This window comes from Trachurus trachurus, assembly GCF_905171665.1.
Source record: "Trachurus trachurus genome assembly, chromosome: 9".
NCBI lineage: Eukaryota > Metazoa > Chordata > Actinopteri > Carangiformes > Carangidae > Trachurus > Trachurus trachurus.
This window is the reverse complement of record NC_139895.1, coordinates 32,516,584-32,534,057: the sequence shown is the minus strand read 5'-3', so window position 1 is coordinate 32,534,057 and position 17,474 is coordinate 32,516,584. Positions and strand designations below refer to the sequence as shown.

The following is a 17,474-nucleotide window of genomic DNA, read 5'->3' as shown; positions in this document are numbered from 1 at the left end:
AAATGACTCGCTAATCATGCAGCTTTGGGCTGAGGCTGAGACCGACTGAATCTATCAACCATCCATCTTGAAACGCTTTTTATCGGTGGTCGGGTTGTGGGGGGCATCAGAGCTCCAGACCTCCAGCTCTGTCTGGGGGATCCTGAGGTGTTTACATGCTGAAACCACAATCGAGATTTTCAGTTATATTTTAGGTTTTCCCGAGACCAGTCTTAATCTTACTATCATTGCGGGTGTGGTCGTATTATCTGGCTAACGTAATGGTAAAAAGGCTCAACAATTTTACACCGGTGGGACTAACAGAACTGCTCTTTCCATTCACAAATATTAAAACAAGATTACATTGATTTCAGAGATAATAAAGATAACTTACCAGGCCTGGCTTAAACATTTCTCAGCTTATCATATTTCCAAAATCATTGTCATAGCTTAAACCTCGTCCTAAGTTTCTGTCACATAAAGGTTTTTCTTGTGTCAATTGCATAATGTAGGCTATTGATTGTTGTTGTTTTTTTTATATTTATTTAGTGGAAGTTATATCAGCCTCATATATGTTTACCATGCATATTTTCAAGTTGCACATCATGACTTAAAAATACTTTTGATGCATTTTGACTTGATTTTTCTAACCAGTTTGGTTGTTATATCTCGTACTCCGTTACACATATGACTCAGAAAATTGCTGGCTTTGTGTCCCAGATTACCAGATTGGATTGAAGATGCCTGACTTTTGTGCAGCGTATGGATGCTCTAACAAGCGTACCCTTGAAACGAGAAAAAGTGGGATCACCTTTCACCGGTAAGATGATATGAAGATATTATGATTATATCAGGATAATTGTTGTGTCTACCGGACTGACTTAGTGGGTGTATACTTATTAGCTGGCTGTTAATTTAGTGAGATCATAATAACCTGGAATTGCAAAACTGTTGTGGACCCAAGCTGTTTAAACTGGTGCCATATAGAATAGCTCTAAAAAATATGTGTAGCCAGCATTTGATTACACAATCACTGGAAGTTACTTTAACTTTTGGACCATTCTGTCAGAACACAGTCACCTTTTCATAACTATTTTAGTGTGGTTGTCTTTTTCTTAACGTTTGCACAAATAAATCCATAGGCTACATACATTAAATGTCCCCAAAATATGGTAAGTTAGGTGTGTATTATTCTTCTCACCCTTAAAGGGATAGTTCAGTTTTGGGTGGGGTTGTATAATGGTACAAATGTCCCCTCAGTATAATATCTGCAGTAGACAGACAGTAGACTCTCTGCTCTCCTCCAGTTACCAGCTCATAGTGCTGGACGGAGATACATGCAGTGAATGGACACAAACTATCAGCGTATTTCCGCCGCCTTCAGAAATAATACACCTGTTTAAATGTATGTTATTTATGGTGCATCAACTGGTCTGAAAAAAAAATCTGGTTTATCTGGAACTAACTAACTCACCCAGTATCCCTATGCACAGGCAGGCTGGACCACGTGCTGTGTCACCAAAATATTAACTATCCCTTTAATGTTAAGGGGAAGAAGGTTGGAAAAATATTGACAGTTTATTATTTATTTGGCTACTTTTATCACATTGGAAGGTTTCCCAAAACTGGAGAGAGGAGGAAGCAGTGGGAACGCGCCCTAAGACGAGAAGCTTTTGTCGCCCATGAGAGGACCATGCTCTGCAGTGAGCACTTCAGAGCTGAGGATTTCGACAGAACAGGACAGACTGTCAGGCTTAAAGATGGTGTTGTACCGTCCGTTTTCAACTTCCCAGCTCATATTAAAAGAGTACGTATATCATTAGGTAACATGCACATTTTAGTCACTGAAAACTTAAAAAAAAAATCTTAAATTCTTGCGTTCTTGCATTTTAGCGGATAAGAGCAGCTGAAGAGACCCAGCCATTGGACTTGAGTCATCGTGAACCTCAGCCTAATGTTGTGAGTATCTGCATGTGGAGATTGTTGTAGCACCAGTTCAGCCTCTTGGCCAGTGGCCTCTACTACGAAGCAGGATTTGGGTTTAGTGTCGTAACTTCAGGGTTAACTCTGGATTTTCACTTCTTACATCTTCTTACATCGTCATGGTAACTTATGCTGAACGGTTAACCTGGTCCAGAGTGGGTTATGGTCCCGATTGAGATCACTGGGTATAAATGCACCGCCTCCGGACCAATAGTTCTCTTGAAAAAATAGCATCATCATGATTAGGTGTGCTTTGTGTTCATACACAAAGTGTCAAAAAAGAAGAGAAAAAAAAAACTTGAAGTGCAGACAGTGAGAGGATCCCTCCGGAGTGCAGGAGTATTCACTGTCAAAGCCCCTGCTGTTTTCAGATAAACATCTCTATGCGAGATCTACTGTAGGTTTTGTTAAGAGGGGCCGACTAACTTCTGTCAGGCTGAGCCATATACAGGAACGGCAGGCAGAGCAGACCAGCTTAATAAGAGTACGGGATGGCAGACTGGTTAATGAGCAGGGAGGGCAGGTCAGTTTAACAGCAGGGGGAAGAAGGTGATGCAGGGGAGGAAAGGAGATGGGAGGAGACGAGAGGGCTCCATGTAACCAAATGTGTCCCCCAGCAGTCTAAGCCTATAGCAGCATAGCTATAAAATGGTTCAGAGCTACCTGAACCAGCCCTAACTAAAAGCTCTGTCATAAAGGAAGGTCTTAAAGGAGAATTCCGGTCATTTTTGACCCTTAAATCGTTGTCCTGATGGTCACCCAGTGTTGGGGGGAGCAAAAAACATGACTAAAATTGATGCAGGCAAACCAGAGTAACGGCATGGCTAGACGGCGCTAGGGATAGCAACAACGCTAACCCATGGGGGCAATTTTTTCAACCACAACAAACACTCAAAAAACAATCAAATATCTATGGTACATGACTGGAATCCTTATGACACACCACTGAACTCATATAGTGTACAGTATTAGTATAAACTTTGTGTTTTTGCATGTAATCACTCACCTCAGATAGCCTAACTCTGAAACATCCTGGAAAGACATTACTATCCGATCGCAGAGCGCCTGCTCTCCCCACCACAGAAACAAACACTTTTTCCTGTTGTGATGATTTCTTTACAAAAATAAATGGTCGAGCAGTGCAGTGGTAATGTCCAAAATATCTCCGACCGTTTATTTTTGTAAAGAAAAAATTGCCCCCATAGGTTAGCGTTGTCGCTATCCCTAGCGCCGGGTAGCCATGGTGTATTTCCGGTTTGCCTGCATCAATTTTAGTCGCATTTTTTGCTCCCCCCAACACTGGGTGACCAATGGTCAAGTGACCATCAGGACAACGATTTAGGGGTCAAAAATGACCGGAATTCTCCTTTAAGCCTAGACTATGTAGTTAGAGTGTCTGCCTCTCTGACCCATGGAGAGAGCTGGTTCCACAGTAAAGGAGCCCGGTAACTGAAGGCTCTACCTCCCAGTCTGTTTTTAGAGATACTGGGAGTCGCTAACAGACCTGCATTCTGGGAGCGGAGTGCTCTGGTAGGACAGTAAGGAATGATGAGGTCTTTCAGATATGATGGAACTTTATCGTTAAAGGGATAGTTCAACATTTTGGCAAATTGGCCTATTGCCATTATCCCTATAGTTTTAGGAGTAGGTTTGTTACCTTTATTTGTCGGTGCAAGCTATTTTTAGAACGGCAGAGCTCCCGTCGCTACGTTATGGAGGCTCATGGGATTTCTTGGTTTCCCTCATCAAACTCATCAAATACACAATCCAACAGCTCCAAAACGCTCTGGTGGACAAGTTGTGACCTGCACATTCACCACACTATGAGATAATAACGGAACGTTACGAGACAAGAGTTGTTTTCAAGGCAAAAGCAGAGACTGATTGATGAAAAACTGCCCCCAACAGGAACGCGTATCAGCGGTTTGCATGAATTTACCTCGAAAACAACTCTGTCTCGTAACGTTCCATTATTTTCTCATAGCGTGGTGAATGTGCAGGTCACAACTTGTCCACCAGAGCGTTTTGGAGTTGTTGGATTGTGTAACCAAGAAATCCCATTAGCCTCTGTAGCATAGCTCTGAGCAGCTCCGCCATTCTAAAAAAAACTTACACCAACAAAAAAAGGTAACAAACCTACTCCTAAGACTATAAGGATTATGGCAATCGGCCAATTAGCCAAAATGTTGAACTATCCCTTACAAGTACAAGTTGTACAAGTTGTTCATTTTCGTAATATAATTTATATATTTGTATACTTTGCCAAAGCAACAGGCTGCCACTGGAGAGGGGCTGAAGAGCCAGAAGCTGGCCCCTGACCACGACTATGCATTGCCTGCTTGCCCCAAAGCTATAAAGGCCAAACTCCACGAAGCCTCAGCCACAGTGAGGAAGCTGCAGCGGGAGAAGAGGAATGCCATGGCGAGAGAAAGGAGGGCCAAGAGAAACATGCGGGCTCTCCTGTCATGAATGGTGAAACTCACACGCTGATACATTTGAACCTTGTGGCTATTTTCAGTACGTCCACAGTAAGAGTTCTTGGCTTCGTGGTTAAATGGCTGCTTTTGCTGCTGCTGATTTTACAAAGGTGGCAAAATGATGTCAGACACAAAATGATGACGCCGGCGCCAGGAAGATGAGGAGGAGTACGGATGCATGCGTCACCGATGCTTGACGCCATGTCCATCAAATGCGTGTCCAGTACGACCCTCGGACACAACCAGTGTCTGGATTGGTGGACATGGGGGGATAGACCGAATGAGACTGACACTGCTTCGGAGGCTCTGGTCTTCATGGTCGTTATACTTCAAGGTCATTGGGAAGCTCCAATTGCTTATTAATTCACAGAGTCACTCATACCAGATACTCAGAAAGCCTTAGTTGTGCATGCGCTGGAAGAACTTGTGTATCCAATGTGCATGTGCATCCAACTTGGGTGCGATCTTTAAGGAAACCCCTGGGAGCCCTTGACGACTCGCTTCCCACATCCAAGGACCCACGACAAGCTTTTTTTTTTTTAAGTATATTTTTTGGGCTTTTAATGCCTTTAATTGATAGCACAGTTGGGAGAGAGACAGGAAATGGGGAGGCAGAGAGGGGGGATGACACACAGGAAAGGACTGCCCGACGCGGGACTCGAACCGGGGCCGCCCGCAGTGAGGACTACAGCCTCAACGGGGGGTGGCAGCTCCACCGAGTGAGCCAAACGCTGCCCCCACGACAAGCTTGTTGTAATGATGGATGCTCGCCACAAGCTGAAGCTGACGCAATATGTTGCAGGTACATGCTGATTGTTGCCTATCTGCGCTGGTTTACTCTTTTCTGCTTTTTTATTTTTTTTTATTATTGTTGTTATTATTATTATTTTGGATTGTTTTTGTTGAGACAAATGTGGTAGCCTGGGTTTACCCATGCTGCCTTGTGTGCGATTTTATTCGCTCTGCAAGTCAGCCTGGAAACCATGGACCCAATTTTCCCTCAAGGAGGGAGCCAATCACAGAAAAGGGGAGGGGGGAGCAAGATGATGACAACACACCGAAGCAACTATGTTGATAGCTTGTCGATCCAACATGGCGGCAGACGCTTTACCTTTCAATGCAAGTGTTTTAAGTGTTTTAGGCCGCAATTATTTTGAAAAAAGAGCAACGTTTAGCGTTTATCGGATTTCTGTCGCTCTACATACGTCATCGGGTACGATTGATACGATTGGCTAAGCTACGTACGGACGCATTTCATAGACATTTGTAGCGCGCAATAAACAGCTCTGGGCTTTCAGAAACCATGCCTCAAATATGGAAAAGTTAACGGGTGGTTCCCAGACCGAATATCAATCTACATTAGGGCTTTGACATCGAACTTAGTTTTTCGAATATAATTCCAATTTAAAAAAAAAAAAGATATTCGAACGAATATGGGGCAGCTCTAAATATTTGAACCTGTAATAAGCATTATTTTTGGTAAATGTGTTTGCCTGTTTCAGCCTGTTGAAGTTGTGAAACACAAGCTCATTAGCATTGATCACCTGGGGCTTCTGTACTTATGACGTTATCACGTTGTTAGCGCCTGACGCCTGTTCACACTTCCATAGACATATCTTTATATGTCTATGCACACTTCTTCACTGAAAAACAATGGTGGAGTAAAAGGCTGGGAGTGTGACAACCACGGAGGGAGAAGTTGAAAGTGTTTCCTCTACATTCATTTAGGAGTGGCGGCGGCCACCATTCCTAAACACACAAAGTACAAAGTACACACAAAGCGAAACTTATATATATATATATATATATATATATATATATATATATATATATATATATATATATATATATATATATATATATATATATATATATATATATATATATATATATATATATGGTCTGATCGCATAGAAATAGGTTTTAGGGCTTTATTTTGTTTCTGTCCTTGGTGGTGATGTTCTTATATTGAAATGCTTATCTGCTCTTCTTTTGAACTATCTCAGTCAAGGTCTCCCTGGCTGCAGAAGAAGCGGAAGATCTTCCATCCACTTTGGAAAAGCTGAGCTACCACCTGCTAGCTCTAAAAGAACAAATGGAGGCCTGATGATTCCGTCTGAAGCCCCAGTGGAGGTGGTCATTCACCAGGCATCAGCACACTCCAGAAGAGGACAGGGTCCGGAGGATGCGTTTTCTGCTCGGGGAGCACATTGGCGACACAGTGCGGCATGGAGAATCACCACCATATGCTGTTGTCATTAGCTGTGTCCCTGTTCTTCAGACTAAGGCTGCGCCACGTAGCTAAACTAACAACTTTTCAGCAGAGTGGCAACATGAGACGGAGGATCTGCATATCAAAACTGTCACGGATCATCAATCATGCAAGCGAAATAACAGGGTGCCTGTTATTTCGCTCAGACCTCACTTTCAGATCTTCACACCAACGCCACCACCATCACCCATGACCCCTCACACACTTCACAATTCATTCCAGCTCCTCCCCTGAGGCCGACCTGACATGGTCCAACCAGCAAGGACAAATCTATGAGAACATTTTTTTAATTCTGTTGTTTTTCACTGTGTTTTTCTTGTGTTGTCTTTAACCATGTATTATTTTTAAATATCTGAGAGCCACGTGAAAGATGAATTTCCACTCCTTTATTGCAATGGACAATAGGGTTTTTTCTGATTCTGAACCATTCTTTTCAAAGGGTGGGTCTGAGTGACAGAGAGAGAAAGGCTGACTATGAGAGAGAGTATGAGAAAGAGAGTGAGTATGACTGTTACAACTGTACTTTATTGTCAATAAAGTTCAGTCAAAAACATTTGTTTGGAGTGCTATTTGGGTGTGGAAGGTCATTTCTATCGCTGCTGGTATAGCTGTTGCTTAGATTAAGGTACTTCTATTCTGATTGTATAAATATTGTGTGTGTGTATCAGCATAATGTTACTTTCATATGAAAGAACATGTTTGCAATTATTTGTAATTTTAAGTATGGGGTGTATCCATTGCCGTGGCAACCTCTGAGCCTCAGGCCAGAGCCACAGCTGAGGCTAATTCATTGCTACAGCTGTTGCAAGTATATGCATGATTTGTTTGCACTTTTTTTTTCTTTTGTTTTGATTTGAGTTGACAGTTGATTCATATAGATATTTACTGTAGTTTCTTTTGATTGAGCATGCAGTGACCTCTGCAACAGTGAACTTCTCTCTTCCTAATCGAACCACTGTTTGGTTTCTTGGTGATTGCTGAGTGCTACATTGTTCTGAAGTAAAAAGAACGATACGTTATCTATCTTTTGTTCTTAAAGAGAAGCATTTATAACTTAGAGACTATTTTTTGTGAGTAGTAAAAATAGAGTTTGTTATACTGCCTGTACATCGTGCCTGTATTCATGTGAATATTTGTACTTACCTGTGCATGGATTGTTTTGGGAAACACAATAGTGGGGTAAAGCACGCACATCCAAACGTGTTACAGGTGCAGGACTAAAGAACAAAATTGACTTAGAAGAAAAGAGTGAACTCTGCACATTTGTATAAAGCTCCTCGAGTGTGTATTATAGATCAACGTTTCGATCACAGTGGATCTTCATCAGGATAAGAGACAAAGGAAACATTGTTTTGGGAAACCCTCTTAGAAAAATTAATTCTGGTGTTGGGTTGAAGTAGATTCTCTAGATCTGCCACTTGCAGTTGAACTGGTAGGTACCCTGTCACACAAGCATCAGGGCAGGCAGGCCCAGTGTCTGGTTTGTCCATTTTGGGCTACTGTAGAAATGTGGCAGTGCAACATGATGCTCCCAAAGGATGGGTTCATTCTGAGGTACGAAAGCAATTATTATTCACTAATGGAATATAATAATTGCTAATAAATTCACCCGTCTTCACACTGATCCTTCAATATACTTTTTTTTTTTTTAAGTATTCTAATAAAAATAATGCTCTTTACACCACATGATTCAATTTTAAGTCTTTTATTCATCAAGATGCAGATGTATGAGACTTTACCGATATGCACAATTAAAATTTTACACAGCCTCCAAGTGTGTAGCTGTGAGTGTGTTGACTGCATGCAGGGACACAAAGCAACAGTCAGACCTGGTCTTGACTGCAGTCCATTTCAGCTTCGTCCACTGAATTCTTCTGCTCTGTTTTGGGAAGCATTAGCAAATCAGGGACAGTATATTTTAGGCCACTATCACCTACGGGAGGAGCACATGAAGATATCATCGGAGCGCTGAAGTAGTCCCGGCTGTGGACGCTCGGGTGGGCTCTGAAATCCATTTTGGACCTGGCTGAGAGGCCGGTGTAGGGATAAAACAGAAAACCTCCAAAGTGAGAAAAGCTCATCAGGTCCTGTCAACGAGAAGAAAATATATACAATGCATTATTAGTTACTAGTTATTACTAGTTAGTAGATTAAAGGGATATTTCAACATTTTGGCAAATTCTCCTATTGCCATAATCCCTACAGTTTTAGGAGTAGGTTCATTACCTTTATTTGTCGCTATTTTTAGATTGCCAGCTCAGCTAACGCAATGGAGGTGAATGGTGTTTCTACGTTTCCCTCATCAAACTAAATCCAACAACTCCAAAACGCTCTTGTGGACAAGTTGTGACCTGCACATTCGCCACGCTATGAGATAATAATGTATAATTGTGTAACATTACAACACATGAAGCAAATAGTCACTGCCGAGCAGCCGTGTCTGGAATGTGGTTCCGGTTCCGGCTACGCCTCGAAAACAACTCTGTCTTGTAACATTCCATTATTATTTCATAGCGTGGTGAATGTGCAGGTCACAACTTGTCCATGAGAGCGTTTTGGATTTGTTGGATTGTGTATTCGATGAGTATGATGAGGGAAAGGCGAAAATATCGCACGCCGTGCAGAGCTAAAAACAGCTTGCACCGACAATTTATACATGGATCCTGCCATTTTGTTTCATTCTAAATGTTTGTATCTGATACATTTTCCTGCTCTGGTGACTGTAGTAGAACGTTTCAATAGCTGTTCATTAGACAAAAGTCCACTTACTTTCTACTGCTCTCTGTTATGAGCTGCTGATGTGCTGGAGGAACAAGTACATTTTCTAAAGTAGAGTGTCATTTCTTGACTTGTATTCAAATCACACTGTGAAGTAGTCGACCTCATAATAAATCCATGTAGTGTTACTGAGTCGCCCCCTTTTAAATTGTACAGTAACAGTAATATAATATGGATATTATCCCCCTTTGCACTTTTTAATTACACAATACAAACAACATTGTTTGCCAGTTAACCCAGGGGTTCCCAAAGTGGGGAGGCCACAAGTTGATATCCAGGAGTCAAATTGAAAATGGCCAGAAATATCATATTTGAGTCATAATTGTAAAAAAGATGAAAGGTCTCAGTAAAAATCTAAAGTAAAACCATATAAATAAATGATCATCTTCCATATTTAGACGCTTACAGTCAGATCACATCTACACATGGCGGATGATTGCTGTTTTTGCACAGCAACAATGTCCACATGTTTACTCAGTAGGCTACTGCAGCTTATAGTTATTAATTTGACTGAGCTATTCTTCACTGAAACATTGAAATTAAAGTAATGTGTCAATAAGTTTGCAAATGACAGCAACAATGTTCACTCATACATTATGGTGTTCTGCTTTTTAAAATCATATCCTTGGTGTGTTTGGATTGGCCTATCAGTGCGTGTGCACGTATGCTTTTTGTAATATTTCAGTCACCTCCGGGGACATTGGGAGTCACCAGTCGATAGCACCGTTATTCTGGGGTAGCAGACTGAAAAGTTTGGGGACCGGCTCTAACCCATAAACAGAAATACACTGCAAAAACTCAAAATCTTTCCAAGAATATTTGTCTTATTTCTTGTCAAAATGTCTAATTTCTAGTCAAAACTAATCTCTTTCTGCTTAAACTAAGACTCGTCACCTAAAAATCAACTTGTTTTTAGATCATTTTCACTTGTTTCAAACACATTTGTATTTGAAATAAGTAGAAAAATCTGCCAGTGAAAGCAAGTTGTTTGAGCTTGTAATAAGAAAGAAAAACTTGCTCCACTATCAGATTGTTCTACTAGCCTAATTCAAGTGAAAATATTTTTTAAAAAAGTTAAAAAAAAAAAAAAAAAAAAAAAAAAAAAAGCCTAAAAACAAGCTACTTTCTTCTTCTTATTTTAAGTATAATGATATTTGTTTTGACTAGAAATAAGACAAATTATCGGTAAGATTTTGAGTTTTTGCAGTGTACTTACACTGAAATCTTTCATTTTACTACAAATATTACTGTAGGGTACTTGCACTTGAAAAAGACTTTGAATGACTTTCATTTACATTAGTGAAATAATGTTTGTACTACATAAAGAACCAGGAGAGATCTTGCACTATTGCTTGTAGTATTTGTGAGTCAGTGAGTCAGAACATGTCATGTCTACATGTATTTAATGTGTTTTAGTCCGGTGTTTACCTGTACCAGTGCCTGCTGCTGCAGACCGGTGGGAAACCCTGGAGTTCCCGGGGTCCTGACAGGTCCCGCCAGGTTCAACGCACACTGCGCTGCTCTGTCCATGGAGGCGCAGCTGTTCCAGGTGTTGACCTGAGCAGAGTGGAAAAGGCGACCGGAGATACTGGGATCCCACAGGTACGTGTTTAACTCCGGGGGATAAACACATCTGTGTGCAAAACCGCTGCGTAATCTGCACATTTGTTCCTTGTCTGAGTCTTGTGTCTTGGAGCAACCTCCTCCATCACTCAGTATGACACTGGTGACAGGGCTTTGTCCTGGATCCATGTCTCTCTGTGTCCCAGCTGGAGTCTGCACTGTCCTGTCCGTAATGCAAACCTCTGGACCGGGTTTCTTATCTCTCAGTGTGTTGCGCTCCTCCTCTCCAGCATTGTCCTCAACACTCTCGTTTTTGTCACCGTCACTTTCATGGGTTTCTGGGGTGAAGAAAAGACAGATGAATAAGTTTGAACTCACAGAATGTATTGGGACAATGAGGGAGTGGACGTGTTTCTGCACCTGGAGACCTGGGATTGTCTGAATACTGTGGAGGTGAATCTTGAACAGGCTCAGGTTTCATGTCAAACAGCCGCATCTCTTTAGACTTCTGTGATAAATGTTGTAGTTTCCTGGTTTTACAAAAGACAGAAAAAGAAACTATTAATCAGATGAAACATCCAACCGGTAATGACAGAATTTTAAAGGCTCTGGAGCTGAGAATGAAGTTGATTCTCCTTGAATTTGTTGTCACTTCTTCATCACCAGAGTGATCATGAGAAAAGAAGATGCTGCTGTAGAATTATTTTTTCTTTTTTTAATTTGGGAATATTGTTTCACAGAAATAAAAAAAATAAAAAAGCCCAAACACAGTGTTTTAGAATCAGTGAATTCAAATGATTAAAATTCCAATAAATTATTTGATTAATTATCCACCAGGACTTTAACCCTGTCACAGAGAGAATGCTTTTTTTCTGAGAGCTGTTATGTACTGTATACTGTATTTATGTTTGTGTGAAAGTTTCCAGAAAATATAGGCTATCCAAATATTTAGCCTAACCAAATTAATAAAATATGACAAATGAAGATGTTACTTAGATTGTAAGTATCCTTACACATCTGCCATCTAATCTTCCATAGAAAGAAATGCAAATCCTACAGATAGAGTGGTAAGCAGGGATCTACAGACTGATAATGAGGAGCAGTAAAATAAACTATTAAATTTAACAACTGACTAAAGCTCTTTTACATAATGTTTGGGAGTTAGTCTGCACCATTGCAGGCCTAATCATGCTCCTTCAGCCCAAAAAAAAAACATGTTTGTATGTTGTGGACTGTAAAGCTGCTCTTGGGCAAGGGATAGACACAGATTGTTGTTTTAATATTTGTTGTTAGCTGGACACCAACTTCCAGGGAGATCAGCCACAGACAAGGGAACAGTTTGTCTGACTGTCAACGGCATTATTATTCCATATTCCATGTTGTAAACTGTTTTCTTGTCTTTACAAAATCTACTGCATGTCTGCCTGTCCTGGGTGAGGGTAGGGATCCCTCCTCCGTCTCTCACCCTGAGCTCCTGTTATTTTTTTGTTATTATTATTTTTTTTTCTTGGGAGCTTTTCCTCAGTGGATGTGAGGGTCTAAGGGCAGAGGATGTTGTCATGGTGCTGAGACCAACTGTAGCCTACAAGTAAACTTGCCTCTAGACTCTATAACCACTTATAGACTACATTATTCCTGATATACAAAAATAATTCACCTGACAGACCAAATCCTGAATGTGCTACCATTAATAATAATAGGATAGGCCTATAGGCTTAATAACACCAACAACAATAAAATATTTTTAATCAATTAATTATTTAACTAATAATAAATTGATAATACATTATTATAATTATTATTATATAATTACACCATTACTTCACTTAATAAGTGAAACATGAACTTGCCTCTTCTCTCTCCTCCCGTTCCCCATGTCTCTGAATCCCTTGGCGAAAGGATTGTTGTCTATTTTCAACTGTGTGATCTAAAACAAGACAAAGACGAAATACTGCAGCTGTATTTTATTTTATTTTATTTTATTTTAAACAGTAGCTGATGTCTCTAAGGCTCAGAGCCCCGGCTCAGTCACGCTCTCACCTTGTCGTTCTGATACGCTGTCACCGCGATGAACTCTGTCTCAGGGAAGACGTACGTCCTGAAGGTGCTGTAGGGCAGCTTGAGGATGTCGTTCACCTTCACGATATGAAATCTCGGTTGGTATTTGTGCATGGAGTTGAGAATTGTCTGCAAATCAAAAAATGTAATCAATTAAAATACAACAGTTTGTGAAAAAAGACTTGGACAAACAAAATGTTTGAAGGAATAGCCTATTTAGAAATAGCAAATGGGGGATATGGAGCAGTAACATAATTCATTCATTAAATATTACATTAATTAAATAATTAAATGTAATCACAGGAACCAATATATTTGAAAATATGAGATACAAAGGATCATAAGTGAGTTTTTGTCCCATAAAATAATTTAAGTGTAATGGTTATTCGTTTCAATTTCAGTTTTGATTTAAATTTGAACACTTAAAACAAAAAGATGAACTGATAAAAAAAAAAAAGAAGAAGAAAATGTTACAACATGCCATAAAATCCAAACTTACAAATCCATGTTTGTCAGATATGTTGTTGGTCAGTTTCAGTTTGTGGAAGTTCACCACTTTGGACATCCACTGCTCGCCCGTGGCCGGGCTGTCCGGGTGGATGTACATGCGTTTGGGCATCTCCGGGTCCGCCTTCCCCGCCACTATCCAGCGGGAGTTGTGAAACTTGTACCTGCAGTCGTCAGCCGCCACTATGTCCATCAGGAGAATGTATTTGGCTTTTCTCTCCATCCCGATGCACCTGGCCTTGAGCGGCGGAAACATGCGCCTGCGGGGGTGAAGAGAGGAGGAGGAGGGCGGGGAGGAAGCATGCATTCATCACAAGGACAAACCTTTCCATCCGTGCGTAAAGATCAGACTGCTGTACTTTACCTCCCAGATTTTGTAATGACCATTTCTGTGCCGCATTTGTGGAACTGTCTCCAAAGGTCGCTGGCCTCCAGATAAACTTTGGGCTCATCGTCTGCCGCCGCCTCCCCTCCCTCTAGAATTTCTGGAGGCCGACACAACACCGCAGCCTGCCCGGGCGGAGACGTGTGAATCCTCGTATCCAAACTGGGATCCGCTGCCGCTCGGGAGGATAAAGCGATGGCAGGGAAGAGCGGGGGCCCGGCCAGGACGGTCCCTCGAAGGACTCCATCTCCGACTCTCGTTGGAAAGGCTTGCGGTGCGTCTCCTGGGACGCACGGCTCCGAGAAGCTGCGCATGGTCTCCAAAGGTAAAAGAAAGAAAGAAACTTTTACGCACGGCCGTGTTAGAATTCGACACCACGCTGATTCCTGTGGGATAAAGGCGTCCTCACATTTTTTTCCCCCACTAGAGTTCAGGTTTTGAACTTCTTTCCATTTTCTCTGTTTTGTTTAAGAAAAGAAAATCCTGACCACGGTCCAGTGCGCTCCGGTGCGTCTCCGCTTGTGTCCAAGTTGATTTGCTCTTTGACACTTATGGACTCAGAGGTGGGTGGAGTTTCCCGCGGTGTTGCGCTTCATGTGCAGAGAAATGCAGCCGCAAGTTTCCACACAATGTGATGAGGCTGTTGTTAACTGTTTGGGTGAGAATTCAGCGTTTCTGGTAACACACACACAGGGCAGACCGTGGATGGTTGTAACACTTTTATGTCTCAGCTCCCATAACTTGCAGAGTGTTCATGGTAGGGCTCTCAAATATCGATACAGTGTTCTCTCATTTGTTCTCTACAAATAGCAGTGCCTTAAATTTCTCAAACTATATAACATAATTCACAATTTGATGTCAAATGCAAGGAGTGCCACTGTTACAACCTACCCCACTACCAGGGTATAGGTAACACAACCTGGGGTAAATTGTAACAGTGAGATTAAAAACTAAAAACTTAGACCAAACCAAAAAACACATGCGTCTATGTAAGTTTATTGTGCATGTTCGGACACTAAAGCATCTTTCTGAACAAAAAGAACTCATCACTGATGGTTAAATGAAGAACAGTGACATAGGTGTGGATCCTAACATGAGAAGAGTAGTTATTCTGATAATACCAGTGAATGGTGTACATGTAAAATGTAAACCTTCATCGGGAGTTCAGAAGCAGATCATAATCCTTGCAAAATTCCAGGAGAGATTGTGACCCTTAATGATACGTAATAAAACAACAAAGGTTAAAGGTGTTGGTTACAACCATCCCCACCCATGTCAGCCATTGTTTGACTAGCTGTGGTTTGAAATAAACTAATATTTTACCTAAGAACCTGCTCTTTCATCTTATACCAGTTAATTCAAACTTCAACGACATTGATACTAGTCAAAATTTAGACTTGGTCCAAAATATTAGTTTCTGACCTAAAAAAAAATGTTTGGGCTTTAAAACCTACATACTTATTCACACAGCCATGCAAATTCACATGCAATGTCAGGGAGTGAGTGGATACATACACATTATATTGATCACATGACTCTAATGTTATCCCTTATTGGTGAAAGTGATGCTGTTACAACCAACACCCCCATCCCTGGTCTCCCCCACATCACAGAGGAGAACCACAACAATGAAATCTGACAAACCCATGGGATTCCCACATCATTCAGCGCCCTGGAGGTTTATTGATGAGCTCCACTGATGTGGTTTCTCTTCCCGTGCCGCGCCGTGCTGCGTGGGGGTGGGGGGTGGATTCAGCTGTGTGCAGGTGCAGCCTCTGCCAGCGATTGTCCCGGCTGGATTAGTCCTCTGGGTTCGGTTACACGCGTTTTATTACTCAATGGTCCATGACAGCGCAGGAACGTCCCAGTAAAAACTTTCCGTGAGTGAGGGCAGCAGGTTTCAGGGTTACATGTGTGCCACCCGTGATGATGTCCAACAGTGGACTATGTCAACACGAGGAGGTGGAGCTCAATATGAAGTCACATGAAACTACAGTATGAAGCCTGACAGAAGTCATTCATGTCCTGGTGTTGCTTTAATCTGAGAAATAATCAATGACTAAAATTAAAGTTTCTAAAATCATATTGCTACTGTATCATGCCTCTGACGGTTATTGTATAGAGCAGGGGTTCTCAAAGTGGAGTACGGGGACCCCCAGTGGTCCTAAAGGTGGTCCCCAACTTTTTCTTGAAATTTTACAATTTTTTTCCTGAAATATTATTATTTTTTCCATAAAGTTCTCTACATTTTTCCAAAAATTCATGCCATTGGCCCTGATTTGAACTTACATTGACTGAAAACGCAACTTTATTCAGTATCAGAACAAATATTTGTGTATTTCGTTCGAAATGTTGTCCAATGGGGGATCCGTGGTCTAATTTTCTTGAGTTAGAGAACCACTGGTATAGAGGTAGCCTAGATGTCTATGTTTTCTTTTATTATAAAGCTCTACATTAAAGGTGCCATATGTAAGAATGTGGCCCAAAACGGTTACTGCAGTCAAATTCAAAACACAGTGATCTCGTTTTTTCTCCCAGCCGAGCGGCAGCTCAGTGGAAGCAGACCGGAGGCTGAAATGCCACTGATGCCGCCGTGACTGGGAGAGAGGGCTAGGCGGCGCAACATGCCAACACGTAAATTCAAAACATAAACATGATTTGCAGTCTGCAAAAAAAATATTTTTAATGCGAATACTCTGGCTGTACTATTGTTGGTGAGTTCATCATGTTATATGAACATTATTCCTGAGTCTCTGTGACATATTAGGAGGATTTTACAGCCAGTTGCTTTAGATTTCTTTAATGTGATGAAAGTGTCAGAGGCTCAGCCTGTCCTGTAGGATTCAGTAACTCCAAAACTGTTAAACGGGCCTCAGGTCTTTTGTGACTTTGTGATGTCACAACACAGCAGCGAACCAAGCCCCGCCCACTTAGGCCACCATCCAATCTTGTTGGATTTGATTTATTTTCCTTTATTTACCTGAATTCTGCTGTATCTGCTACACATCATGCTCAACAACAGACAGCATATCATGATACTCGAGGCCTCTTCTCTGATTGGCCCACTGATCATCTTATATAGATCAGAATTTCATCAAATGTAAAAAAAAAAAAAAAAAAAAAAAGTACAAGAACAAGGTCATTTTCATGTAGGGGAATGATTTATGAGACTGTTTAATTTGCAGGTGCAAAGAAAAAACACCACAGGGCAGATCCGGCCTCTCAGAGCTGTGGACAGCACAGAGAGGACGGAAGACAAACTGAGATGAAACCCTTAGAGGAAAGTTCAGCTAAATGTGTGTTCATGAGGAAAGGACATGATGACAGGGACCTCACTCAGTGAGTCAGATACTGTTCCACTGTTAATTATTCATCTTAAAAAACTCATCAACATTGAATAATGCTCTGTAAGAAACCAGGAGGAAGTGTGTGTGTGTGTGTGTGTTCTTGTACTTACTACTTTGTGAGGACC

At 41.3% G+C, this 17,474-nt stretch overlaps 1 protein-coding gene across 1 annotated transcript; it reads right to left on the bottom strand.

Moving 5' to 3' along the window:
* Positions 1-54: 54 nt before the first annotated feature.
* LOC310991069 (T-box transcription factor TBX3-like) lies at positions 55-14,316 on the bottom strand (the record flags this gene model as incomplete). The annotated part of the gene is made up of 8 exons (XM_083978639.1): positions 55-158; positions 8,645-8,798; positions 10,918-11,390; positions 11,473-11,582; positions 12,903-12,979; positions 13,093-13,239; positions 13,610-13,877; positions 13,982-14,316. The coding sequence occupies 8 exons, from the start codon at positions 14,314-14,316 to the stop codon at positions 55-57; spliced, it is 1,668 nt and encodes a 555-aa protein (XP_083834765.1).
* Positions 14,317-17,474: the final 3,158 nt, after the last annotated feature.